The sequence below is a fragment of the Paramormyrops kingsleyae genome, chromosome 4, assembly GCF_048594095.1.
Source record: "Paramormyrops kingsleyae isolate MSU_618 chromosome 4, PKINGS_0.4, whole genome shotgun sequence".
NCBI classification, from domain to species: Eukaryota; Metazoa; Chordata; class Actinopteri; order Osteoglossiformes; family Mormyridae; genus Paramormyrops; species Paramormyrops kingsleyae.
This window is the reverse complement of record NC_132800.1, coordinates 14,384,393-14,411,603: the sequence shown is the minus strand read 5'-3', so window position 1 is coordinate 14,411,603 and position 27,211 is coordinate 14,384,393. Positions and strand designations below refer to the sequence as shown.

Sequence of the window (27,211 nt, the reverse complement as noted above, 5' to 3'; positions counted from 1 at the left end):
AAAGGGGGAAGAAGAATAGCTGGCAGATTTAATCAAAATCCCACAGTCGTTCAGCAGTGGTTTGCCAGAGCTGTTGTGTGAGCTGGAGATTCAGGATGTGCCATCACACATCTGGAACTGTGATGAAACTGGGCTCCAGGGTCACTATAATAGGTGATTTCTGAGGCAGGGACCCCCTGTTACCAAATAACAGCGAGTGAGAGGGGTGAGACGACAACTGTCCTGGCCAGACTGAATGCTGCAGGACAGTCTGGTCCCCTCTTAATAATCTTTAAGGGGAAACGGCTCAGGGCAGAGTGGCTGTTTGGGGCTCCAAACAATTGTATGGTGAAAGTGTCTGACAATGGTTGGATGAACTCTGAGCTGTTCTTGGAGTGGGGCAGACAGTTTGTTGCCACGCTCCCATAGGATGACCTCCGACCACATGAGCTACTGCTTGATGGACGCAGCAGCCATGTTTTCAATCTGGACTTCCTCATGCTAATGAAGAACTCCAATGTGCATGTAGTATGTTTTCCACCTCACACTACACACATTTTACAGCCAGCAGATCGGTCCCTCTTCAAAAGCTTACAACACAATTGGAACCTGGAGGGCCAAAATATGACAAAGCAGACCAGAGGAAAGAAGCTGTTTTCTCCAGAGCATGGGAAAAAACAGCAATTGTACAGACTGCTCAAGCTGGATTTAGAGGGAGTGGTATTTACCCAGTCAATTTAAATGCCTCTCATTTTGCCCCAAGCATGACCACAGAGCGGGTAATAGATCGTACCTGCAACACCATTTACCATCATACCCAGCACTCATTTCACTGTCCTCCACCAAGCTCTCCTCATCACCGCCAAGCACTGCTTCTCCCAGTGGAATGGAGATGTTAACTACACCCCCATCGCCCATTTGTGAAGTTGCGGTGGGAACTGCAGGAACCAGCTTTGCAGACTTTATCACAATATCTACCCGTGAAAGGTCCACTGTAAGAAACAGGGTAAAACCCCTATCGTACAACTTAACAAGCACAGAGCACTTTGAATTCATCAATAAAAAGGCTGCAGTAAAGGCAGTGCTGAACTCCAGAGCCATAGTCATCACAGAATACAACACAGGTCCCGTGTGCTGTGTGCAGAGGGGTATATGGAGACAAAGATGATTCCAAGTGTACAGAGGAATGGATTGGCTGTGTAATTTGCCATAGATGGTTTCACCAAAGCTGCGGGGAGGAAAATGGTATCATTGATGATGATGATTCCTTCACGTGCAAAGACTGCTGTCAGACTATCTGCAAGGCACAGGAAATAAGGAAAAGTTGATTTTTTTTATTTTAAAGTTCAGTTCATTTTTAATAAAGAAGCATGCAAAAAATTGTTAGTTATATTTTAAAAAGTTGAAACATGTTTTATGATATAATCTATTAGTGTCACGCCCTGCTCCGTCCGCTCCTGATGTGTGCCACGCCCCCTCATTATCCACGTGTGCTTTCCCGATCGTGCCCAGCTGTTCCTTGTTATGTCGGCTTGTCTTCTGCATTTAGTCCGCGTCTGAGTCAGTCTTCCCCAGATCTGTCATTGATGTTTGTTGATGTGCTTTCCCCGGTCCTGTCTTCTGGAATAAACCCCGTTTGCCTGCATTTTCGGCTTGCTTTGCCTGCTTCCCGGCTCGCTCGCTCGCTCGCTCTCCAGTCGCTCACCTGGTCACAACAGAATGACAGATCTCCACAACGCACCTCCGCAGGTCGACGATCAACGCGTCGACCTGCTCCACGAGGTGCTCTACTGGCTCCACCAGCCGGAGGTCCGGGAGGACTCCGGACTGCTGGTGTTAGCCAGCACGAGCGGGACCCTCCTCCAGGAGGTCACGCCGCTCACAGCAGCGCCTGTCATGGCGGAGGTTCGGGAGAACCTCCGGCGGCTCGTCGAGGGGGTAACAGAGAAGCGGCTCCAGCCGCTCACGCTCCCTGCAACAACCGCGGTTGCTGACGCCGCAAGGCCCGCGGCCCCACCTGCTGAAGCTGCCGCCGATCCGCCCGCGGCAACGCTCGCCCTCTCCGAGGTTACCCCGCCTCCATCGTCATGCCCCAGCCGCAAGAAGAAAAAGAAGCGGAAGGGGAAAGGAGAAGCAGCCGCCCCGACGCTCTTATTGGGGGCTTGCTCCTTACTCCCCGCCTGGGAGCTACCCAGGGAGCATGACAGCTCACCGCCCGCCTAGGATGACATCGCCTCTGCCCGCCTTGCCAGCTTCCCCGCGGAGAAGCCACCTCCGCTGGAGGCGTATTTTTACCGGCCGGAGCGTCTGGGGCACGGCGGCATACGCGCTGTTAGGGACGCTATCCTTCGGGTCCCTAGATCCCTTAAAGGGACGCCGCATACGCGCTCAGCACCCCTCCTACCTGCTCCGGACCAGTCCGATCCGGACCTGCCTGCTGCCGCCGCCGCTCTGCCCGCGGCAACGTCCGCTGCTGCTGCCGCCGCCGATCTGCCTGCGGCAACGCCCGCTGCCGATCTGCCCGCGGCAACGCCCGCTGCCGATCTGCCCGCGGCAACGCCCGCTGCTGCTGCCGCCGCCGATCTGCCCGCGGCTGCGCTGCCTGCTGCCGCCGCCGATCTGCCCGCGGCTGCGCTGTCTGCTGCCGCCGCCGATCTGCCTGCAGTACCGCCTGTCCAGCCTGTCCAGCCTGTCCAGACTGTCCTGCCTGTCCTGCCTGACCCGCCTGCTGCAGCTGCCACCACTCTGGCTGCGGCGCCCGCCGCGGTGGCCCCTGCTGGCCGCGTGCTGGCGGCGCCTGCTGCGGCGCCCCCTGCTGGCCTAAAGACTGCAGCGCCTGACGTGGTGCCCCCTGCTGGCCGCGTGATGGCGGCGCCCCCTGCTGGCCAAGTGACTGCAGCGCCCGCCGAGGCGCCCCCTGCTGGTCACATGCCCGCAGTGCTGGCGGCCCCGCCTGCGGCTCTGGCGGCCTCGCCTGCGGCCACGCCCGCGGCTCTGGCTGCTCTGTCTGGGGCCACGCTAGAGCTTAGATCGGGCCCAAAAAATTAAACCCGACCCTACCCGAGCCCGTGCACCTTGTGTCCGAGCCCGACCCGGTCCGACACATTAACTGTAATTATGAGCCCGAGCCCGATTTAAACCCGACTATTTTTTAATACGTGAGCCGTTGTAACAGACGTTCTCAACTACAATTCTAAGTTGTTTGAACTACAGAAATTAGTTTAGATTTATCTTAATAAAAAATGCAACAAGGACGAAGCATGTAAACTGCATTGTTTGTTTATTCAGAATGGATTTTTGAGACACGTTTAGAAGAAAAGCACGTTAACGTTTTCACTTATCCAGTTCGCTTGCTGCTGGAACCAGTTTGTGTGCTCGGCATCGAACTTTAAGTAAAGGGTTAAGAAAAAGGTTAAATCCTTCCGTAAGCAGCCAACGAGGTATGTGTTAATTAAGTTTTAGTTAAGTTTGTTGTATTTAGCCATGTAAATGTAAATGCTAACTGAGGTTCGTGTTAACTGTATATGAATTCTCTAAGCTGTCTTTATTGTTATTTATGTTTATATTTCATTTGAATTTCAATGTTTGTTAGCTAATATTGTAAGTAAATGTGCTTGATTTTGTGTTTCCGTATCTGTATTTAGTTCTCACGTCTGCCATGATGGTGATAATAACGAAGCCACTGTCTTTCGAATAAATCGTCGGCTCAGTTAAATGCAAAGGACTCTTGTGCTCGTGTCTTACGGGAGGGAGCTACATTTATAATTATGGCATAGCTCTCCACCCAATTAGGCTAATTAAGTAATGATTTAAAAAAAAAAAAAACACACACAAATGCTTGATCATGGCCCCGCCCAGCCCGGCCCGGCCCGACCCGGCCCGAAGATAGTGGCAGGAAATATCGGCCCGACCCGGCCCACGGGTCGGGTCGGGTCGGGTCTGGGCTCGGGCTCGGGCAGAGAATCTAAACTCTAGGCCACGCCTGCAGCTCTAGTTGCCGCTCAGCCCAAGGTGCCTGCCGGGGCGCCCTCTGCTGGACTCACGCCCCAGGTGTCTGCTGAAGCGCCCCCTGCGGCTGCTAGCCGTCCGCTCGAGGACACCGCTACGTCCGCAGCGCCCCCTGCTGCTGAGGGCCACTCACCAGAAGAGGCCGCTCTGCCCGTCCAGCCCGGCTCTTCCGTCCTGCCCGTCCAGCCCGACTCGTCCGTCCTGCCCGTCCAGCTCGGCTCTTCTGTCAGCACGCCAGCCACGCCCTCGGCTCTGGCCGCGCTGCCTGCCGTCGCCGCTCTGCCCGCGGCACCGCCTGCTGCCGCTGCCGCTCTGCTCGCGGCAATTCCTGCGGCTGCCACAGCACCGCTGGTCCAGCCTGACCCACTCATCCTGCCTGCAGTCCCTGCAGCTACTGAGGCGGCCCCCACTGGCCCAGTGACTGAGGCGCCCCCTGCTGGCCGCACGCCCGAGGTGCCCGCAGAGGCGCCCCCTGCTGGCCGCACGCCCGAGGTGCCCGCAGAAGCGCCCCCTGCTGGCCGCACGCCCGAGGTGCCCGCAGAGGCGCCCCCTGCTGGCCGCATGCCCAAGCCAGTCTCGCCTGACCTGCCCGTCCAGTCCGGCCAGCCCTGCTCGCCGGTCCTGCCCGTCTCGCCTGTCCTGTCCGGCCAGCCCTGCTCGCCGATCCTGCCCGTCTCGCCTGTCCTGTCCGGCCAGCCCTGCTCGCCGGTCCTGCCCGTCTCGCCTGTCCTGTCCGGCCAGCCCTGCTCGCCGGTCCTGCCCGTCTTGCCTGTCCTGCCGGCACCTGAACTGCCTGTCCTGCCGGCTCTCGACCTGCCTGTCTCGCCTGTCCTGCCGGCACTTGACCTGCCCGTCTCGCCTGACCTGCCCGTCTCGCCTGACCTGCCCGTCTCGCCTGTCTTGCCTCCGGCTGCATCGCCGGCTGCTGCCGCTGCTCTGCCCACGGCAGCCCCTGTTGGCAGCTCGCCGGTCCAGCCCTGCTTGCCTGTCCAGCCCTGCTTGCCTGTCCAGCCCTGCTCGCCTGCGGCTCCGCCGGCTGCAACGGCCACGCCCGGGGTCCCGCCTGAGACTCTGACTCCTGTCCCCATGGGGGACCTTGAGTGGGACCCCTCAGGGATCCGATTGCTGGGTTCCCCCGACCCAGGCGGGCACCGGTCTCCTACACCGGTGCCCCTGAGAGGAGAAGCCCGGCAGGCCCGCCTGTCTGTGTCCAGCAAAGGGAGGGGACACAAACGTCGGGTCCGGGTCCCGCCCTCCCTGCCCCCTGGCTCGCCCTTGCGCCCCCTGGCCGTGGCTCGGTGGCTGCCTGCGGGTCCTGCGGCTCCGGCTCGGCTGTCGCCTCCGGGTCCCCCTCCGGTGCCTCGTCGCCCGCCTGCGGTCCCTCCGTCGGCGCCTCGTCGGCTGCCTCCGGGCCCCCCCGCTTCGGCTGGGCGTCGGACGGCGCCTTCCCTGGCTCCGGCTGCGCCTCCGCCTGTTGCGGCTTCCCCCTTCTGCCTGCCTGCGCCGGGGTTCCCTCCTGCTCCCTCCTCGTTTCCTTTGTCGGTCCCTCCGTCTGTCTCCTTGTCCCCTGTGTGGTCCCCTCCTGCTCCGGCCTCCCTTCCGCCTGCGGCCCCTGCGGCTGCCTTCCCTCGCCCGCCTGGGTTCCCTTGGGCTCCCCTGCTTCCTCCTCCCTTCCCTTCCGTCCCGCCTGTTTCTGCTCCTCGTCCCTCTGTGTCTCCTCCGTTCCCTTCTGGTCCCTTTGTCCCGCCTGTCTTTGCTCCTCGTCCCTCGGTGTCTCCTGTGTTCACTCCTCGCCCTGTTGTTCCTCCGTTTTCTGTCCCCTCTGTGTCTCCTGTCTCTGTCTGCCTGTCCGCGTTTCCTGTTCTTTGTCGGGTCCTGTCTTTCGTTTCTTCCTTGTTCTTGTTCTGTGTTTCGGTCTTGTTCCCTGTTCTTCGTTGATGGTTTTTGGTTTTGTCTTTCAGGTCCTGTTCCCCGGTCTCGTCTCGTCCGTCGCCTCCTCTCTGGCGCGCCCGGAGTGCGCGCCTTTGGGGGGGGGTTCTGTCACGCCCTGCTCCGTCCGCTCCTGATGTGTGCCACGCCCCCTCATTATCCACGTGTGCTTTCCCGATCGTGCCCAGCTGTTCCTTGTTATGTCGGCTTGTCTTCTGCATTTAGTCCGCGTCTGAGTCAGTCTTCCCCAGATCTGTCATTGATGTTTGTTGATGTGCTTTCCCCGGTCCTGTCTTCTGGAATAAACCCCGTTTGCCTGCATTTTCGGCTTGCTTTGCCTGCTTCCCGGCTCGCTCGCTCGCTCGCTCTCCAGTCGCTCACCTGGTCACAACAATTAGTCCTATTTACTGTTGTTACTGTTAGTGTAAGCTTTGCATGTAATGAATTTAAGTATTTTCAATGACTATTTTTGATTAAAAATAAAATTTATCAACAATTAATGTTCAGCTCTCCCTTGAGTTGTTTTGTTTATTAAATTCGTAAAACCCTTTGCAATGTTTTCATTATCAATGTATTGAATAAATGCCTGTCCCACATTACCAAATTACCTGTCCCACATTACCTGAAATGCATCCCACTTTACCTTATGGGTGCAGGGAGTGTTTATACTGGTGTCACGGCCCTCATAAGCAAGAAATTTCATTTTTTTTTTCTTTTGATTTGATAAGTAGACATCTTAAGGATTGCAGAAAGGTATCATATGTGGGTTAATTACATTAGGTTAATATTTCAATAGGCACTAGAAATCAAAATGGCAAAAAGTGTCCCACTCCACCTGAATTCACCCCCTACCTCCCCCACTCTGCAGCTCCTTCCCTTGTAGTCTGTGATGGTCTTCAGTCCACTCCACATGTTCCTGATGTTGGAGTTGCTGTAACAGGATTCTACCTTTTCTCTGTATTGTCCCTTGGTTGTTTTTATCACTTTTCTGAGCGCATACCGAGATGTTTTGTACTCACTTAGGTCTCCGGATTTAAAGGCTGCAGTCCGCGCTCTGAGCGCTGCTCGGACCTCTCCGTTAACCCACGGTGCGTTGGAAAGTTTACGTGCTGGTGAAACTTCAGCAGAACTTTCTTCATGTTGGCTTTATTAAAATCACCAGTCATGATAAAAGCAGCCTCCGGGTGTAACGTTTCCTGCCCGTCGATAACAGTTCATCCAGTGCCGGTGTGGTGTCGGCGTGGGGGGAAATATAAATAGCGGTACAGAATACCGCAGTAAACTCCCTGGGCAGATAAAAAGGTCTGCATCTGATCATATGATGTCCAAGATCAGGAGAAGACCCCGACGAAACTGTCTGTACATCAGTACACCACCGTTTGTTGGTCATTACATTCACGCCACCTCCCCTGCATTTTCCCAAAATTGTTGTTCTATCCCGGCGGTGAATAGAGAATTCCTCAAGGACAATGGCCAAGTCAGGGACGGACGGGTCCAGCCATGTCTCTGTGAAAACAAAGACGTTGCAGTTCTTAGTGTCCCTGTGAAAAGTTATACTGGCCCTTAGTTCATCCAGCTTATTTTCCAAACACTGGACATTTGCTAGAAGAATGCTGGGAAGCGGGGTGCGCTGTTGTCTGTTCCTCAGTCTGACCAGGGTTCCGGCTCTTTTCCCCCTTTTTCTCCGGCGTTTCACCTGCCCAGGTAGCCAAGGTAAGTCACCTTGTCAGGCTGAAAGACACCTTGGAACACAAATGTAATTCATGCTAGAAGGCTGTTTCGTTGAGGTCCATGTCGAATTTTTCCATAAGAAATTATGTAAATGAATTTAATCCATTCCAGACCCCCAAATGATTAGCTATTTAAACTTATCTACCTACCTAACTAATGAAAAAAAAAACATTAACAATCAATATAAAAGTAATACACACATGAAGAAGCACACACCTAAGCATTAACATGAAAACAATTACAATTCCATACTTCGAAGAGAGAGCAGACACATGTGCACCACCTTCACCTTTCGCTGTAATTTTCTTTTTAAGTTATACAGTTACTCATATCATCCAAGTAAATCACATAACCATTCATCCAGGTTCTTACCTGCCTATTCCAGGAAGTAGAGGGTACAGGACAGGGGACATCCTGGACAGGGTGTCAGTCCATCACAGGACACACAATCACACACTATGCGCGGTTTAACGTTGGAAATTCACTTAATTTATTGCGCTGCAGGAGAAACAAAGAGTAGTTAGAAGAAACCATAGAACATGGGGAGAAAGGTCCTTAAGCAAGACCCTTAATCCCCAGCTGCCTGGGTGCTGCTACGGGTGGCTGCCCTTCGTGGACAACTTACTCTACAAAAGAGAAAGTTGAGGGAGGTGTAAAGACAGGTTCCCCATGGGGATTAATGAAGTATCAACTAACTCTGGTGTTTGTGCAGTCTGGCCTCAGTCCAAAACCACACCTACTGCAGCCTGAGAAGCAGGAAGTTCCTCCCACTCTCACACACAGACGACTGCGAGTGAAAATGAAACTGAATCCTATCAGTCCTCGTGGTAAAATGGCAGAAGCTAATGTCGCACTGGATCAAAACCAGTTTAACTGTCCAATCTGTCTGGATCTACTGAAGGATCCAGTGACTATTCCCTGTGGACACAGTTACTGTATGAGCTGCATTAAGAGCTGCTGGGATCAGGAGGATCATGCTGGAGTTTACAGCTGCCCCCAGTGCAAACAGACCTTCATACCCAGACCTGTTCTGGGCAGAAACACCATCCTGGCTGAAGTAGTGGAGAAACTGAAGAAGACTGGACTACAAGCAGCTACTCCTGCTGACCATTATGCTGGACCTGGAGATGTGGAGTGTGACGTCTGTACTGGGAGAAAACACAAAGCTGTCAAGTCCTGCCTGGTGTGTCTGGCCTCTTACTGTGAAACTCACCTCCAGCCTCACTATGAGTCTCCAGCTTTTAAGAAGCACAAGCTGACTGATGCCACTGGACGTCTGCAGGACAAGGTCTGTTCCCAGCATGACAAACCCCTGGAGGTCTACTGCCGTACCGACCAGCAGTGTATCTGTGATCTCTGTACGATGTATGAACACAGAGGCCATGATACAGTCTCAGCTGCTGCAGGAAGGGTGGAGATGCAGGTATGAAAACTCGTTATATGAAGTATTCTTGAAAAGAAATCATTTATCTGTCTTCTTTGACTGTGGCAGTTGTGGGGGTGAAAACACCTTGTTAATAAGAGAGGTCAGAGAAGAATGGCCAGACTTGTTAAAGTCTAACAGGAAGATCACAAGTGCAAAAATGACGGCTCAGTACAGCAGTGATGAGTCTAAGGGTCTGTGTCCAGTTTATCCTTCCTACAGTCAATAAATCATTTAAGAATATCCATCCATCCATCCACCCATTCATCCATCTCCTAACCACTTATCTGGATCAGGGTAATGGGGACCTGGATCCTTTCCCGGGCAGCATAGGGCCTGCACAGGATGGTTAAAATACAATATCTGTTACTAAAAGGAACTTATTTTGTTTTTTTTTTCTACATGTAGAAACTAATGGGTGAAACTCAGAAGGAATTTCAGCAGAGAATTCAGATGAGAGAGAAGGAGCTGCAGGAGCTGAGAGAGGCTGTGGCTTCAATCACAGTGAGTATGAACCTGAGGAGAAGATAACAGCTGGTCTGTAATCACCTTATACAGTAACTTCTATCAAATTCAACAGATTACAGATTTCTAAACTTGGGGATTAAGTGGGTTACTCTGGGTCAGAGGTTTGAGGGGACAAAGGTGCCAGGGAGCAGGCCTCACTCACCTGAGGTTACAGCAATCATAGCTTATTTATTTAGAAAAATACCATGTAAAGCATGTTTGAGAAAATGCAACTTTTAATAACCCAGTGTAATGCGAATAAACACCAAAAAAGTCACACTAAAAGTCTGTGCTGTTTTTATACCTCCTGTCAGCTCACATCACTATTGTACAATGAGGCTCTCTGGAGTCTCAAAAGGGGCCAATTGTAATTTACTGTCCTCTGCTCCTTGTGTCACCAACAGAGCTCAACACAGTCAGCAGTGGAGGACAGTGAGAGGATCTTCACTGAGATGATCCGCTCTATTGAGAGGAGACGCTCTGAGGTGACAAAGCTGATCAGAGATCAGGAGAAGGCTGCAGTGAGTCAGGCTGAAGGACACATGGAGATACTGAAACAGGATATTGATGAACTGAAGAGGAGACACTCTGAGCTGGAGCAGCTTTCACACACAGAGGATCACATCCAGTTCCTCCAGGTAACATTACAGTTACTCTGACAACATGAAAAGCAGAGCATTCTAATGGATGAATATTTTCATTTGTATTTGAACTTGTCTGTTATTGGGGTGGCATGGTGGTGCAGAGGTTAGCACTGTTGCTTCAGATCTCTGGGGTCTGGGTTCGAGTCTCTGCCTGGGTTACGTGTGAGTGGAGTTTGCATGTTGTCGTCGTGGGGTTTCCTCCAGGTACTCTGGTTTCCCCCACAGTCCAAAGACATGCTGAGGCTAATTGGAGTTGCTAAATTGCCCTTAGGTGTGCATGTGTGAGTGAATGGTGTGTGAGTGTGCCCTGCGATGGGCTGGTCCCCCATCCAGGGTTGTTCCCTGCCTCATGCCCATTGCTTCTGGGATAGGCTCTGGACCACCCGTGACCCAGTAGGATAAGTGGGTTGGACAATGCATGGATGGATAGTCTGTCATTTGTCAGATGTTAATAGTCCTATTAATTTGATTACAATACACATTTGTTTGGATGAAGCTGTTTAATCAGACTGTGTGTTTGTAGAGGTGCCAGGATCTTCCTGATGCCCCTGAAGCTGGATTTGGACCCAGAATCTCTGTCTGTCCATGTTCTGGTTTTGGGAATGTGAAGAAGGTGGTTTCTGAACTGAAGGATGAACTGGAGAATGTTTGGAAAAAGAAAATGGCAGAGATCCAGGATGCAGGTTAATGAATAAATACATTTTCCAGTCTGTTCATGTTAATATAGACCATGCAGAGAGAGTATGCAGTACAGTCAGCCTCACGTTTGTGTGACCAAGTCAGTTTCTGCTTTAATAAGATTAAATCTTTGTTAAAACTGTTGAAAGAGCTCCACATTCTACAGGCTGAAAAACCCACAAATGAATAGTGTTTGTTCCATATAATAGTATCAAAAACTCTGTATCATGTGCAACTTTCAAGGATTTGCAGTTTGTTAAAATGCCTGTTATTGTCCCTCATAATGAAAATACCCTACTGCTGTTGTCTCCACAGTGAGTGAAGTCCATCTCCCACAAGCAAATTCCTTTTACTCACATCCCTGTTTCTCTCTGTCTCCTTCTAGTTACCAAAGACACCATCCTACCGGTATTAGTGCCCAGGACCAGAGCAGAATTCTTACAATGTGAGTCTGTTCACACACACGCTTCTCTCTCCCTGTATGAGGTGGAGTGTGTTTTATTGTCTCTTTTTTTGGTACTGCGGGGTTGGGGTTGAGTTGGGATTTGCAAACACATTTATTGATGATTTAAAACATAATTTTAAAAAAGCCTAAAAGCCAAACAACCAAATAAATAGTTAACTAAAAAGAAGTTACATTGTAGAGGCAGCGTATGACTAAACTCCTGCTGATTTAATGTATTGGAAAGCTGCAGAAAACAGTAACATTTTAAGCCCTGATTATAATGAGCTGACAGTGTTAGCAGACCTCAGGTCTTCAGGGAGCTTCTTCCACAGATGGGGAGCATAGAGACTAAAAGCTGCTTCACTCTGCTTGGTCTTCATTCTGGGACACTGAGTAAACCTTTCCCAGATGCCCTCAGGGGTCTGGATGCTTCACAACGTTCAAGGAAATCAGAAATGTATTTAGCCCTGAGACCATTTATGCTTTGTACACATGTAATAACATTTAAAAGCAATCCTGCGACGCTGAAGAAGCAGTGCAGTGATTTAAGGGTTGATGTGATATGCTGAACTTTATTGGTGTTAGTGAGGACTCTGGTGGCAGCATTCTGGATGAGCTGCAGCTGTGTGTCTGATTTATTACCAAGACCAGTGAAGACACCATTACAATAGTCTAGCCTTCAGAAAATAAACACATGAACAAGCTTTTCTGTATCTGGTTCAGACAGAAATCCTTTAATTTTTGCTATGTTTTGGTGGGAGGCTGATTTTGTAATTGTCTTGTTGTGACTGTTGATTTTTAGGTTTTGGTGTCAAGAATTCTTGGGGCCAAAAACAATTATTTCAGTGTTTTCTGTGTCCAGTTGTAAAAAATTCTGGCATATCCAGTCATTGGTTCATTCAGGGCACTTTTTCAGTGAATCTAATGGACTATATGTTACATCCCTGGCTCAGATCTAGGCAGTTTTATGGGACGCTAACATAGGATCAGGATGGATAGCATGGGTGGCCATAGATCTACTAGCTGGATGAAACCAAGTATGGGATATGGGTTGGGAGAGTATTTTAATAGGAACACATATAATAAAATACAACTGTGGCAACCAATATAGAGACATGGGTGCTGGGAACACAAGAGGATGGGCCAGACCCAGGGAAAAGAACATAGAAGGTGCCAAAGGAATGATTATAACTAAAACCAAAGATAGAAAAGAAAAACCCAGACTACACTAGGCTTACCCACCCGAACATAAATACAGAAGGTGGCACTCGCCCTCTAACCCAGTGTGTTTATACAGAGAGAGGACTTACGTGTTAATGTATGTGCGCACACTTCTTACCTGTTCAGTTTCACAAGAGGGGGCGGACAGACCTTGTCTTGCACCCCATGAGATTAACAACATATCTCTCCTCCAAGACACATAGACACAGCCAGCTTTTGAACGCTTGGCCCCTCCCATCAGGAAGAGGCCAGTCGGGATTGGTTAGATCTTCCACTGGAACACTGAGCACCAATGACGGGTTGCCCTGTATTTCAGATGGATAGGGCTTAACAGCCAGGAGCAACGTTCCTGTTCTTGACAGATCTGGGAAAAGGGGGAGAAAGAAAACAGATATCTACACCCCCCCTTTGCATGTGACACTATAGTCACATGGTGACACTGTAATCTAAAGTTGTGTGTCATCTGCTTAATTGTGATGAGATTTTATAGTGTTCCATAATCTGAGCAAAAGGGAGCATGTAGATGTTAGGCTGCAATAAGCATATGGACCCCCTCTCTGTTTAAATGAACCCTGTCCATCCTGTAATGGTTTTGTTGCTTCCAGAACAGGTTAAAATGGTCAATGAATCTCAGCTTATGAGCTCTGCCTGCTGAGGAAAGCCATGTTTAATGTTAACAGACAACTAAAATGTTCAAACCCTTTTCCTAAAGTGGAAATTGGGGCTCACACAAATGTCTGGACTGGAACATGCTGAAGAATGTCCCTGAGATGCGTGAAGTTCCTTTTTAGCAGTTCTGAGCCATAACTACCAACATGTACAACAATTCTGTCCATGTCCAAATAGTTTAATAACACTTGAGGCAGTGCTTATACCATATCATTAACCGTAGCATTGAGTAGACAGGTTTCACATATTTGCTTTCAATATTAATGCTACTTTATAATAGCATTCACCCAATTATTGCAATGTGTGTGTTTTTTGTCCTATATGTAGATAGATTTGCATGATGGTGTTCAAGTGAATTTCTGTGTGTGATTTTAGACAACATCCAAAGATCCACAAAAACACACACTTTTTCTTTTTTCACATAAAGGGCTTGTTTCGGTTTAAAGACTACTGGTTTCACAAATAAAAATGGTAGTCTGGGAATTCCTGTACAAATTATTTAGATCTTCTTGTAACGTCTTTGTGTTTGTGCAAGAGTGTAACAAGGTTTAATATATTCTGGTATAGCTGTCCTGTATAGGTGTCACGTTTGTTCTCTTTGCTCATGTGATGAGTGCACTCTTTTTTTAGATTCATCAATACTGCTCTAAGACAGCACCTGCACATTTTCCTCCTTTTCCACACTGTAAATAAATATTGATGTTTACTTTTATTCTCATATTTATTAGTGATGTTGTCGGCTATTATGTATTTTTCTTTAGTTGTTGTTAATGTGTGCTGATTGTTTTTGCCACTGTAACACCCGAATCCTATCTGGGGATCAATAAAATGTTATATCGTAGGCTATATGTAGTATGAAGTAATCTTTACATTTTATTAAAATATTATTTAGCAATTATAATGATGATTGATTATGACTTTACTTTTAGCATAGACACGTTTCTCGCGCATGGGCTGCCGTAAATGGTTCAAATCGGGCAGCGACACACATGCACATGTATGTGTAGATGAAGTAGATCCAGAAGGAACAGGGCGGGACATGACAGCGCAGGGGGCAGCCGGAGCGCCGCAGACTCGGGCGGCTACATGAGTATATTGGGAATAAAATGTGTGTATTGGAGCGAGTTCTGTGTTAGTGAGTGTGTGAGGTGTGACAGTGATAATGATGGAGATGCTGGGCTTCGTGATGGGATTAATCGCTCTTCCTCTTGCCTACAGACTCCTGCCAGCTGACGCTGGACCCCAACACAGCACACAGACTCCTGTCTCTGTCAGAGGGGAACAGGAAGGTGACACGGGGGGCAGAGCAGCCATATCCTGATCATCCAGAGAGATTTGAATACTGGTACCAAGTTCTGTGCAGAGAGAGTCTGACTGGTCGCTGTTATTGGGAGGCTGAGTGGAGTGGAGATGGAGCCCGGATAGGAGTGACTTATAAAGGAATCAGGAGGAAAGGAGACAGTGCTGACTGTGGGCTTGGATTCAATGACAAGTCATGGATGCTGCGCTGCTCTCCTGACAGTTACTCTGTCCGGCACAATAATAAACGGACTGTCATACCCATAAAGCCCTCAGGCTCCCGCAGAGTAGGAGTGTATCTGGACTGGGCGGCTGGTACTCTGTCCTTCTACAGAGTCTCCTCTGATGGACTGACCCTCCTGTACAGCTTCACCTCCTCATTCACTGAACCCCTCTGCCCAGGGTTTTGGGTTAATTATATAAACTCCCCCGTATCCCTGTGCATGCTGGGATAGCTCACTGTGTGCTGGAGGAATCATGCATTTTTACCTTATCAGAGTGTCACATGTTGCTGCTTCTCTATGGCAAAAAGGTAAAATCTGTTTTTTTACCCAGTATAACCCTTTCACTCTGTCTGAACTGTGACATGTGTTAGACAAAAAAGAAAACTAGATTCGCAAGCAGAACAAACTTGGAAAATTACAGTTTCTGTCTGATTAAAATGTAATGAAATGTAATCCTGATGAGTGGGGGGGGGGGGGCTTTTCCCCTCCCCTGTATATATACATTTTATATATTTCTGTCTGTATATTGTAGCTGCTACCTGTACACTGACAATAAAGGCTTCCTATTGTATCTTATTAATGTTCTGGTTCAGCTCTGCTCAAAGCGTAACGGAGTAACATAAATAATGTAATACAATTAAACTGAACATAAGTACATGATTAGCACGATTGGGTTATATCGACATACACTCACCTAAAGGATTATTAGGAACACCATACTAATACGGTGTTTGACCCCCTTTTGCCTTCAGAACTGCCTTAATTCTACGTGGCATTGATTCAACAAGGTGCTGAAAGCATTCTTTAGAAATGTTGGCCCATATTGATAGGATAGCATCTTGCAGTTGATGGAGATTTGTGGGATGCACATCCAAGGCACGAAGCTCCCGTTCCACCACATCCCAAAGATGCTCTTTTGGGTTGAGATCTGGTGACTGTGGTGGCCATTTTAGTACAGTGAACTCATTGTGATGTTCAAGAAACCAATTTGAAATGATTCGAGCTTTGTGACATGGTGCATTATCCTGCTGGAAGTAGCCATCAGAGGATGGGTACATGGTGGTCATAAAGGGATGGACATGGTCAGAAACAATGCTCAGGTAGGCCGTGGCATTTAAACGATGCCCAATTGGCACTAAGGGGCCTAAAGTGTGCCAAGAAAACATTCCCCACACCATTACACCACCACCACCAGCCTGCACAATGGTAACAAGGCATGATGGATCCATGTTCTCATTCTGTTTACGCCAAATTCTGACTCTACCATTTGAATGTCTCAACAGAAATCGAGACTCATCAGACCAGGCAACATTTTTCCAGTCTTCAACTGTCCAATTTTGGTGAGCTCGTGCAAATTGTAGCCTCTTTTTCCTATTTGTAGTGGAGATGAGTGGTACCCGGTGGGGTCTTCTGCTGTTGTAGCCCATCCGCCTCAAGGTTGTGCGTGTTGTGGCTTCACAAATGCTTTGCTGCATACCTCGGTTGTAACGAGTGGTTATTTCAGTCAAAGTTGCTTTTCTATCAGCTTGAATCAGTCGGCCCATTCTCCTCTGACCTCTAGCATCAACAAGGCATTTTCGCCCACAGGACTGCCGCATACTGGATGTTTTTCCCTTTGCACACCATTCTTTGTAAACCCTAGAAATGGTTGTGCGTGAAAATCCCAGTAACTGAGCAGATTGTGAAATACTCAGACCGGCCCATCTGGCACCAACAACCATGCCACGCTCAAAATTGCTTAAATCACCTTTCTTTCCCATTCTGACATTTCCATTCCTTCAGTAATATACAAATATCCCTAGTCCTCCATGCACATACACAAATCTAAAAATGTGTGTTGAATGGAAACACATCATCATTATATGAGCTCTATAAAACGCCCAGAAAATAAGTGGTCAAATCTGAGAGAAAGAAACGACTTAAAGCAGCTCTTAGTGCAGCTCATACAGTAACTGTGTCCACAGGGAATAGTCACTGGATCCTTCAGTAGATCTAGACATACTGGACAGCTGAACTGGTTCAGATCCACTGCAACACTGGCTTCTGCCATTTAAAAAAAAAAACACTGATTGGACTAATTTTTCTTATTATTACCTGTTTTCTTGCTTCTCACATTCACACAAATATGTCATATATTTCACACCTGAAAACAGACTTTTTGTTCACTGGTAATATCTATAAGTAAAATTGTGTTATTGAATCATGGTCAGAAACATTGCTAAGAAATGCATTTCAACAAATGACAAAAGGAAGAAAATCTCAAACATTGGTATTTAATGACACTATATCTAGAATGGCTCCTTGTGACCTGTGCTGTCCTGTGTCTGTGACCTGTGTCTGTAACGTTAAGTGAGATTTGTTGGTACTGTAAGCTACATATAACTTGTCAGATTTAAGGTATCCCAGTTTTAATGGACTTTGTTCGACTACACTTAGCCTAGACTACCTTAAATCTCACAAGTTATTTTGATAACCCAAAAATCCAGGGATCTTCATTTAATAATAAATAAAGACAGTCTTAATTAACAAACGACACACTCATTCTGACACGGGGTTAAAGAAACGAGGTCAGTGATGGGAAAAAGTATGTGAAGGATAACGACCTCTTAGAAATAAGATGACTAGAGTCAGGTATAGATTTGACCTGAAAGAAACCACACTATGGAGGTTACCCACTGTTCATCAAATATTCAAGTGCACAATCACCAGATCAATTAAAAGAGATATAATACTGATATGCTGCCCTTGCATTGCGTTGCCGACCAGCCAGCAGGACTAGACAGCTAGCTAACACTTGAAAGGGTGGTTGAAATCCCAGTAACTTCACAAGGCATCCTTTTCTTGTGCTTACTGATTTTTCAACGTCATAATCACCCTTATTATTTTGTAAAACTGCAGTACAATACGGAAATAAAGGTACATAAATTTAACATAAAATACGTAGTACAGGATTAACACATCTGTTATGTACATTTTTCTTTATCCTACAAACACAGTCCTTCAGACACAAACAAAAACCAAAAAAAAAACTACAGAATTTAGATATAACAATCCAACATAAACATCAACTTACACATAAATAATGTCCGGGGCTTAAGCGCTTAAGACGGGAGTTCGCTAGTGTTCAGCTGCGTCCATAACTTGTGATCGTTATGCGTGTATGTTTACTAGACTGGAAAGTACGGAGGAATTACATTCACGCAAATGTCCACAAGGTGGCAGCCCCTCCCAAGCTAAGTCAACATAAATAGAAATAAAACCCAATCCAAAGCTTCCCAATGAAGGGCAGAACATGTGCAATATATACTGTCTTAATATTATTTCCGGGAAATAATTCACACATCTACCCAGGCCATGCACTCTGTATCCTGTATCTGCATCTGTACACAGTGTGTATCCAGTTACTCCGTCCTGCAATTAGTTTGCTTGCTGCTTGTATTATTTATATATTTTTTATTATGTTATTTTATGTTTAAAACTCTCTGTTTTATCCTCTATCTCTCTATTTTGTAAAAATGACTCTGGGAGATATGCACAAGAATTCCAATGTACTTGTAATGACCTGTCCCTGTGCAAATGGCAATAAAGAAAGATATCTATCTATCTATCTATCTATCTATCTATCTATCATCTATCTATCATCTATCTATCAATCTATCCATCTATCTATCTATCTATCTATCTATCATCTATCTATCTATCATCTATCTATCTATCTATCTATCTATCTAATCTCAGCACACTGGTTATTTAATCTAACTTGCACTTTGATGACCCCTTCTGATGCCAGTGGCTCTCCAGTGTGTGTCTTCAGCATGATATCCGTGGGTTGAAGGGGCACTTGGCTCAGGATGCTTCTGTACTGTTCCCAAGGTACAATACAGAGATTTGTGAATAATTTCCTTTTCAAGACGAAGAATACAGACCCAACTCATAGTCAGTGTCAGATTTATTTTCCTCACTTTCGCTTTCACTTTCACTTTGCCTCTACATGATGAATTCTCTTCTTACAGTATATTGTACACTGCTCTTAATTGCATTGCCTTTCTTTTTAGGTTTTCCCTCTTTCCACTTCCTTTCTCCGTCTTGGCTGCTTTTGGCTTTACCCTTACACATGCACTTTGTGTGGCCTTTCCTCCCACACTGGTGGCAATCACGATCTTTGTACCAGCAATCATCAGCATTATTAGTTTTCCTGCAACTCAGAGGCTGAGAGATACCAGCTAAATATAGTTGGACTCACCTCAACACATAGCGTGGGCTCTGGAACCAATCTCCTGGAGAGGGGCTGGATGCTCTTTTGTTCCGGACCTCCACTGTGGAAGCGGCCATATGGAGCTATGGCTGCAGGGTGGGCGGTGCCAGTCATGGCGATAACCCCCGTACCCAATGGTGGACACCAGAGGTGAGGGGGCTGTCAAGCTGAAGAAGGAGGCCTACTGGGAATTAGTAGCCTGAGGGTCTGTGGAAGCAAAAACCCGGGCGTGGGAGGAGTTTGGTGAGGCCATGGAAAGTGTCACCATTGGCTCAAAATAGTGGCAAAGTGCAGGAGAGGTAGCGGCAAAGTTCAAGAAGTCTAGGGGTTTATTTGAAAATTATGAGTTTACCAAAAAGAACTTTCAAGTAACAAAACAAAAATACAACAGAAACACAACAGCTCCCTTTCTGCTGGTGCACAGACCAGGCCCCCTTTATGCAATCGATCTGGGACACGCCTCGCATGCCGAAACATCCGACCCATTAGCATACGGAGCCAGGCCTACAATAGAACAAGACACAGACAGATAAGAAACAAAACATGTATTGCAGCCATGGGCTGAAAGGGATGTAACAGGACACCAGAGGTGAGAGGGGCTGTCAAGCTGAAGAAGGAGGCCTACCGGGAATTATTAGCCTGGGGGTCTCCGGAGGCAGCTGATAGGTACCGGCAAGGCAGGTGGACCGCAGCTCGGGAGGTTGTGGAAACAAAAACCAGGGCATAGCAGGAGTTTGGTGAGGCAATGGAAAGTGACTTTTCGTCGGCCTCAAAATGGTTCTGGCAAACCGTCTGGAATATCAGGTAGGGGAAGCAGCTCCTGGCTCCTACTGTTTACAGTGGGGAGGAGGTGCTGTTGACCTCACCTGGGGATATCATCCGGAGGAGGAAGAAATTCTTTGAGGACCTCCTCAACCCTGCCTCAGATACACCTACGTGCGCCGCCTGAGGGGGCTGAGGCGGACTTGGCCATCACTGAGGTCAAGGTTGCCAGGGTGGTGGCCGAGCCCCAGGGGTGGATGTAATTCGTCTGGAGTACCTGAAGGCTCTGGATGTTGTGGGGCTGTCATGGCTGACACGCCTTCTCAACTGTGTGTGGAAGTCAGGGACAGAACTCCTGGATTGGCAGACCGGGGTGGAGGTTCCCTTATTTAAGACAGGGGACCAGAGAGAGTGTTCCAACTACAGGGGGATCACACTTCTCAGCCTTCCTTGGGAAGTCTATTCCAGGGTACTGGAGAGGAGGGTGGGATCGAAAGTCGAATCTTGGATTCAGAAGGAACAATCCGGTTTTCGTCCTGGCTGTGAAACACTGGACCAGCTTTATACCCTTGCGAGGGTATTGGAGGGAGCCTGGGAGTTTGCTTATCCAGTCTACATGTGTTTTGTGGACTTGGAGAAGGCTTACGACCGAGTTCCCCGAGGTGCTCTGTGGGGGGTGCTTCAGGAGTATGGGGTTCGGGGCCCACTAATGTGGGCGATTCGGTCCCTATATGAACGGAGCAAAAGCTTGGTCCGCATTGCCAGTAATAAGTCGGACGTGTTCCCAGTGCATGTTGGGCTCCATCAGGGCTGCTCTTTGTCACCAGTCCTGTTTATAATATTTATGGACAGGATTTCTAGGCGCAGCCAGGGTGTTGAGGGTGTCCAGTTTGGTGGTATCAGGATTTAATCGCTGTTTTTTGTGGATGATGTGATCCTGTTAGGTTCATCTTTCGGGGACCTCCAGCGTTCTCTGGGGTGGTTTGCAGCCAAGTGCAAAGCGGTGGGGGATTAGCAGCTCCAAATCCAAGACCATGGTTCTCAGCCAGAAATGGGTAGATTGCCCTCTTCAGGTCAGGAAGGAGATACTGCCTCAAGTGGAGGACTTTAAGTAAAGTATCTTGGGGTCTCTTTTACGAGTGAAGGTAGAAGAGATCAAGAGCTGGACAGACGGATCTGAGCGACATCTGTAGTTTTGTTGGCGCTTAACCGGTTGATCGTGGCCCAAAAAGAACTGGGCCTGAAAGCAAAGCTCTCGATCTTTTAATCCATCTTCGTTCCCACCCTCTCCTATGGTCATGAGCTTGTCAGTAGTGACCGAAAGAATGGGATTGCGGATATACTCTAGGTGGCCAAAATGAGGTTTCTCCACAGGGTGTCTGGGCTCTCCCTTAGAGATAGGGTGAGAAGTTCGATATCCAGGAGAGTCTCAGAGTAGAACCGTTGCTTCTTCAAGTCGAAAGGAGGCAGTTGAGGTGGAGGCCCCGGAGCAGGGAGGAGGGAGGAGGCCCCGGGGCAGACCCAGGATGTGCGGGAGGGATTATATCTCTCGGTTGGCCTGGGAATGCCTCAGCATCCCTCCCAAAGAGCTGGTAGAGGTAGCTGGGGAGAGGGAGGTCTGGGTATTCCTCCTGAAGCTGCTACCCCCACGACCCGAACCCCGGACAAGCGGATGGTAATGGATGGAAGGATGGATGGAGTTTTCAGTCGAAAGCCGCTTCTGAACAGTTTCACACTTTAATCCGCAAACAAATCTGTCCCGTAATGCGTCTTCCAAATGTGCACCAAACTTACAATTTTCCAAAAGTCTTTTCAGCACCGCTACATATTATGCTACTGTTTCCCCTCAGCCCTGATTATGCCTGTGGACCCGGAATCACTGCAATGCTCCTGGCCTGCTGCACTTACAGGCTTATGTACTTATAGTAAACTCAACAACTGATCGAAATGCATCATTTCAATGTGACATCTGACTTATTAATGTTCTCACTTATTTCATTAAGTGTAAGATCATATCAAATATATAACCCACATAATAAATATGCACATTAATGACTTTACAAAAATGGCTTCAACACCAGTGAACCCTGAAACTGGGAATCCCATCTGGGATTATAAAGACAGAAGCAGGCAGTGATTCCAGGGGTTCAGTGCACAGATCAAGCCAAGGTGAGTCCTCCAGTGCATCGCAGAGCAGAAACTCACACATCATGCACACACAATTTACAGTTACCAGTTCACCTGAACGACACCCGTATAGACACGTGCAGAATATGCAAACTACACACACACACACATACACACACAGAATTTGGGGTGAAAGTGTCACACCCTGCATCCCTTCCCCCTCGTTCTCTCCCTTATGTGGCCCTAATGAGCCACAGCAGGTGCCCCCTCACATGCCCTCTATAAAGTATCTCTCAGTCCTGCATGTGCTGTCCAGTGTGCCCCGTGTCCAGTGTGCCCTGTGTCCAGTGTGCCCCGTGTCCAGTGTTCCTGCCTGATCCTCCCTACCCGGTTTTGGTCCATTTCCTTTGCCCTTCCTGTAGTATAGTTTCCTTAATAAAACCCCTTTTGGTTTTCCCCCATGCCTACCTTCACCTCCGTCCTTACCTTCGATGTGACAGGGAGTCGAACCCACAGCCCTGGCAGGACATCAGATATGGAGATGAAAGTTATCTTCTAGATGAAATGTGCTTCATCCAAACCACAGCTACTGTGCTACTCACTGAAACACCATGTCACCCTGTTTGCTAACATTATTATTATTATTATTATTATTGTTATTATTATTATTATTATTATTATTCCCTCAGGCACAGAGTTCAGACCACATTCACTGAGATTCTACATCCTGGATCATCTTTAACGTATTACAATGGACACAGGTTCCCAAAACTGCATAGTATATTTAGTTAGTAGTTGTACAGGTAGCGTGGCTGTGGGTACATTAAATGAAAGCACACAACCGAGTTCTTACTTAATACTTCTGTATTCTCCCGCTCCCTCTCAGAAGCCACCGCTCTCCCAACTCCCTAGACTCTGCTAATCAACCCAGAGGACAGTTATTCAACAAAGTAATCAAACCTCGTTGTCTGTAACATGAAGTTTACATCGTACAGCTAATAATGTATAACATAAATCATTATCAATTCAATTCTTATTTTTATAACTAATAATGCACAAAATAATCAATTCCATTCTTACATTTTACTACCCTTCCTGGAAAAAGAATTGTCCTCGATCTGTGTTGTCACACATAACAGAACTAGTATAGGGAAACAATAACATACTAAACACAACAAATTTAACTGTTACAACCCCCTCCTTTTGGTTACATTTTGTGCTTGTTTGTGCCTTGGGTGACCCTACCAGGGGCATAAAGCCCCGGGCAACTTAGCTCCTGGGATCACTGGAACACGCAAACCCCTCCACCACGACAAGGTGTCACTCCAGGAGAGGCCTGCTTGGCCCACTGGTACCTGTCAGCTGCCTCTGGAGAAAAAAAAACAAATGAAATCAAAGCAAGCTAAAAGCTAAATGTAAGAGGGGACTAATTTAACTAAAGCAAAACAGCAGTGGTATCCAAATTATGCGTCTGGAGGAAACAATTACACAAGTTGTATATTTGACATTTACATTTAATATTTATATATAGACATACCATTTATATTTACATATGATGAACAATTGTGCAAATAATCTACACAGCAAAAAATATGATGATCCACAACACCATTGACTTCTAGCTAAATGTCAGAAAATTGCACTAAATGTTGAAAAAGTGGCAAGTACAAAAATGTTTCGTAACTTTACAAACGGCACCCCATACTTGCTGTGTGCTGATTGGTCAGTCTCCTATAACCATGCATATGTCACTAATGCTAATGTGAAAAACCCGAAGTAGCTCAAAGTGTCCTCCCTGACATGGATTATCTGGTTACCCTAGGGAAACCTGAACGTATGGTAACCTTACAGTTAACTTTTGTTTCACAGTCTACACACAATTGATACAATATACATGTATACAAGTCATTTTCATCAAAAGTTCCAAAACACTAAGCTAAAATCTGTTAAATTTCAAGTAAATGAAGCAATTCACTGTTCACGCGAAAACACAGTGTCAAAGTACAGATGGTTTCAGGAAGTTGACATCACTCATGAACAGCATGACATGTGGCAATGTGCATATTTAATTAAATAAATGTGGGCACGAGCCCTGCAAACGATGTGTGAAAATTCTAATAGCAGAAAACATGACTACTGGCTGTGATCTGCTTGCCGCCGACTACAGAATGGACCTTCATTTTATCCCAGTGAACCCTAAAACCTCCGCCATGTGGGATTAGAAAGGTAGGAGCAGGCAGTGATTCCAGAGGATCAGTGCACAGATCAAGCCAAGGTATGTCCTCCAATGTTGGGGGACACCCTGGATGGGATGTCAGTCCATCACAGAGCAGCCACTCACACATCATCACACACTGTGGGCGTCCACATCACACAGAACTTCTCATGGTCTCGCCACGCCAGCTCTCTGTCTAAGAAGACCCATCTGCGTCTGTTCCATCTGAGGCGCCTCAGAGATTTCTGCCTGCCTCAGAGGGTGCTAAGGAATTTCTACTCTTGCACCATCGAAAGTATCCTGACGGGAAACATCTCCACCTGGTTTGGGAACTGCACAATGCAGGTCAGACATGCTCTCCAGAGAGTGGTGCGATCAGCCGCGCGCATCATTAACACTGAGCTCCCTGACCTGTAGTCTGTCTACACCAAACAGTGCCAAACCAAAGCCAGAAGGATCATGAAAGACCCCAGACTCCCCAACAACAAACTCTTCTCACTGATGAGGTCAGGGAAGCCATTTCGTTCCCTAAAGGCAAACACAGAGAGAATGAGGAGGAGCTTCTTCCCTCAAGCTATTTGGTGTCTGAACCAGGACAATACCCAGGATGCGAGAGAGTGATGGTGATGGAGTGACGTCATCAACCCTTCACTATTATATTATTTTATATTATATTATATTATATTATATTATATTATATTATGCACTCCATACTCCTATGCCACCACATTGTTCTGTAAACTCCATGTTCAGTGTTGTTTTATAGTGTAATATATGTACATTGCAGATATATATATATATATATATATATATATAGTATATCCCTTTATATAGCATAGATAGTGCTATATCTCATCTCTTTCATCTCTTTTTATACAGTTTTTTTAAGCAATATTTAATTGGAACAGTTGCAATAAGCATTTCACTGCAGGTTGTACTATGTATGATGATGCATGTGACAAATAAAATTTGATTTGAATTTGATTTATAGACACCAGTTCAATTTGGTGTATTTAATATTTCTTGTGAAAGGGGAAAAACAAATATAAAAATAAATATAATTTAAAAATACAGGTATACAGATTTCTTATGAATTATATTTTTGAGTCATTGACAGGTAGAAATTAAACAAAAAATCAATACATTTACTCAGTTTTTATGTTAAATGTTAGGATCCTGTGCAATGACCCCCAAGCTGGCCGAGTGCCTGAAAGTCTCACTGAGAGCAAGATGAGACAGACGAAAGACAATTTCCTCACAGGGAGAAATAAACTATTCTATTCTATTCTATTCTATTGGCATGAATCATTTAAATAATAATAACAGGTTTAGTTAACAAATATAATTCAGTTCATCAAATGAAAACAATTTCTCATTAATATGGTAATTCAATTTGATTACATTTTTTTGAGAGATTAAAATCAGGAAGCATATTTCTGCTGCCATGTAAGATATCTTTAACTGTTCCTGTAACTGGTGCCCTCCTGAAACTAACTGGTGCTCATCTGAAACTAAAAATGAAAAAAGAAAAAATTCATATCCCCTTATGGGCTTTGTAACTTTGCCATATTTTCATTTTAAAAATTCTGCATGTCTGAATTGAGAGCATCCATCTTAGTGGCCATGAATCCTACCAGCAAAGTTCCCAAATCTAATGGAAAGCGTTCCCAGAAGAGTAGAGGCTGATATAGGAAAAATGGGCCAACCAACTTCATATTAATATCTTTGGTTTCAGAATGAGATGTTGGACAAGCTGTTTTCCACATACTTTTGACCATATAGTGTACAGGGAGAAAACACAGCTGTCAAATCCTGCCTGTTGTGTCTGGTCTCATACTGTGAAACTGACCTGCAACTTCACAATAAACTGAACCACTCAAAACAACACAAGCTCATTATTGCAGGACAAGGTCTGCTCTCACCATGACAAACCCCTGGAGGTCGACTGCCGTACCGACCAGCAGTGTGTGTGTAATCTCTGTATGATGTATGAACACAGAGGCCATGATACAGTCTCAGCTACTGAAGGAAAAGCAGAGAAACAGGTCAGGCCAGAAACTTTAACAAATTATTTATGAATCATATAAGAAGTAAACTTGATGATTTGGATTTGAAATATATAGCATATGTCTACATGCATATTATAATGTTTCCTTTGAAGACACAGAACTCACGTCACACCTGCTTAGGTTAGGGTGGGGAAACAGGTGAATCCTGTAAGTTAACATTTTTAAAGTCAGCTTAAATTCCAAAACAATTCTTGAAAATGACGTTCATAATCATGCATGATTCCGTAACATTAAAATGATACTTAAAATAGATCCTAACAGTATGTGTGATTGTGGGGAGGTGTGGAGTCTCAGGGTGTAACCTCTGGCTCTGGGCTTGAGAGAGCACAGATGGTCAGAACATGTGTTGATACATACATGGACAAGCATAGTGGATAATAAATGGCATGTACAGCAGCACCAGCAGCTATACTGTAGGTATTTAATGTGCAGTGTGTGCTCCCAGATAACAGAGCATCATAGTCTAACCTACTGTATACAAAGGCATGTATCAATTTCTCTGTGTCTTGAATAGTAAGATCTTGTCGCAGTTTGGCGATTTGGCGTAGCTGTAGGAAGCATGCCTTCGATACTGCATCCACATGTGATTTGAATGAGAGGCTTGTATCTAAGATGACACCTAGGTTATGGGCTCAGCTGCTGAGGGAAAAGTTCAGCCCTTTGGGGTGAAGTGCAGAGATTATAAAATTCCTATCTGCAGACCTGCCTTCAAACATCAGAACCTCGGTTTTCTGAGCATTTAGTGATAAAAAAAAAAAAGTTGTCAGTCATCCAGGTCTTGACTTTGATAAAGCAATTAGCTAAGGTGACAATAGATGTTGTGTCATTAAGCCTAACCAAAATGAATATTTGGGTGTCGTTGGCATAGAAGTGATAATTAACATTATGTTTTCTCATTATGTTTCTTAATGGCAGCATGTACTGTAAAGAGGAAACAATAAAGGACCAAGCACTGATCCCTGTGGTACTCCATATTTGACTGGTGACATTGACGATAGAGTAGAAGTATCTGACAGTTGAACATAC

The 27,211-nt window shown here is 46.5% G+C and overlaps 3 protein-coding genes and 1 long non-coding RNA gene across 5 annotated transcripts in view; 1 reads left to right on the top strand and 3 right to left on the bottom strand.

Moving 5' to 3' along the window:
- Nucleotides 1-27,211, bottom strand: part of LOC140588991 (NLR family CARD domain-containing protein 3-like) — a 165,043-nt gene that overhangs the window by 56,053 nt on the left and 81,779 nt on the right. The gene's annotated exons all lie outside the window — the stretch shown is intronic.
- LOC140588753 (protein NLRC3-like) overlaps nt 1-27,211 on the bottom strand; it is a 139,809-nt gene that overhangs the window by 31,842 nt on the left and 80,756 nt on the right. The window lies entirely within an intron of this gene.
- LOC140588755 (tripartite motif-containing protein 16-like) lies at nt 8,315-15,333 on the top strand. Its single transcript, XM_072710730.1, has 6 exons — nt 8,315-9,070; nt 9,479-9,574; nt 9,982-10,215; nt 10,745-10,904; nt 11,285-11,344; nt 14,453-15,333. The coding sequence occupies exons 1-6, from the start codon at nt 8,327-8,329 to the stop codon at nt 14,986-14,988; spliced, it is 1,830 nt and encodes a 609-aa protein (XP_072566831.1). The 5' UTR covers nt 8,315-8,326; the 3' UTR covers nt 14,989-15,333.
- LOC140588767 (uncharacterized) lies at nt 16,581-23,093 on the bottom strand. 2 transcript variants are annotated; one of them, XR_011989944.1, is made up of 4 exons: nt 22,982-23,093; nt 22,755-22,819; nt 22,388-22,419; nt 16,581-16,800 (listed from the first exon to the last, which is right to left on the bottom strand). It is a non-coding gene; the product is annotated as an uncharacterized lncRNA (long non-coding RNA). The 2 variants fall into 2 exon arrangements; XR_011989943.1 differs by having other exon boundaries at nt 22,755-23,093.

Excerpts from the sequence above, each read along its gene's own strand:
- LOC140588755 (XM_072710730.1), top strand. The coding sequence starts at position 8,327 with ATGAAGTATCAACTAACTCTGGTGTTTGTGCAGTCTGGCCTCAGTCCA. Across the intron at positions 9,071-9,478 it reads CAGGAAGGGTGGAGATGCAG|AAACTAATGGGTGAAACTCA; the intron begins GTATGAAAACTC and ends TTCTACATGTAG. Across the intron at positions 10,905-11,284 it reads GGCAGAGATCCAGGATGCAG|TTACCAAAGACACCATCCTA; the intron begins GTTAATGAATAA and ends GTCTCCTTCTAG.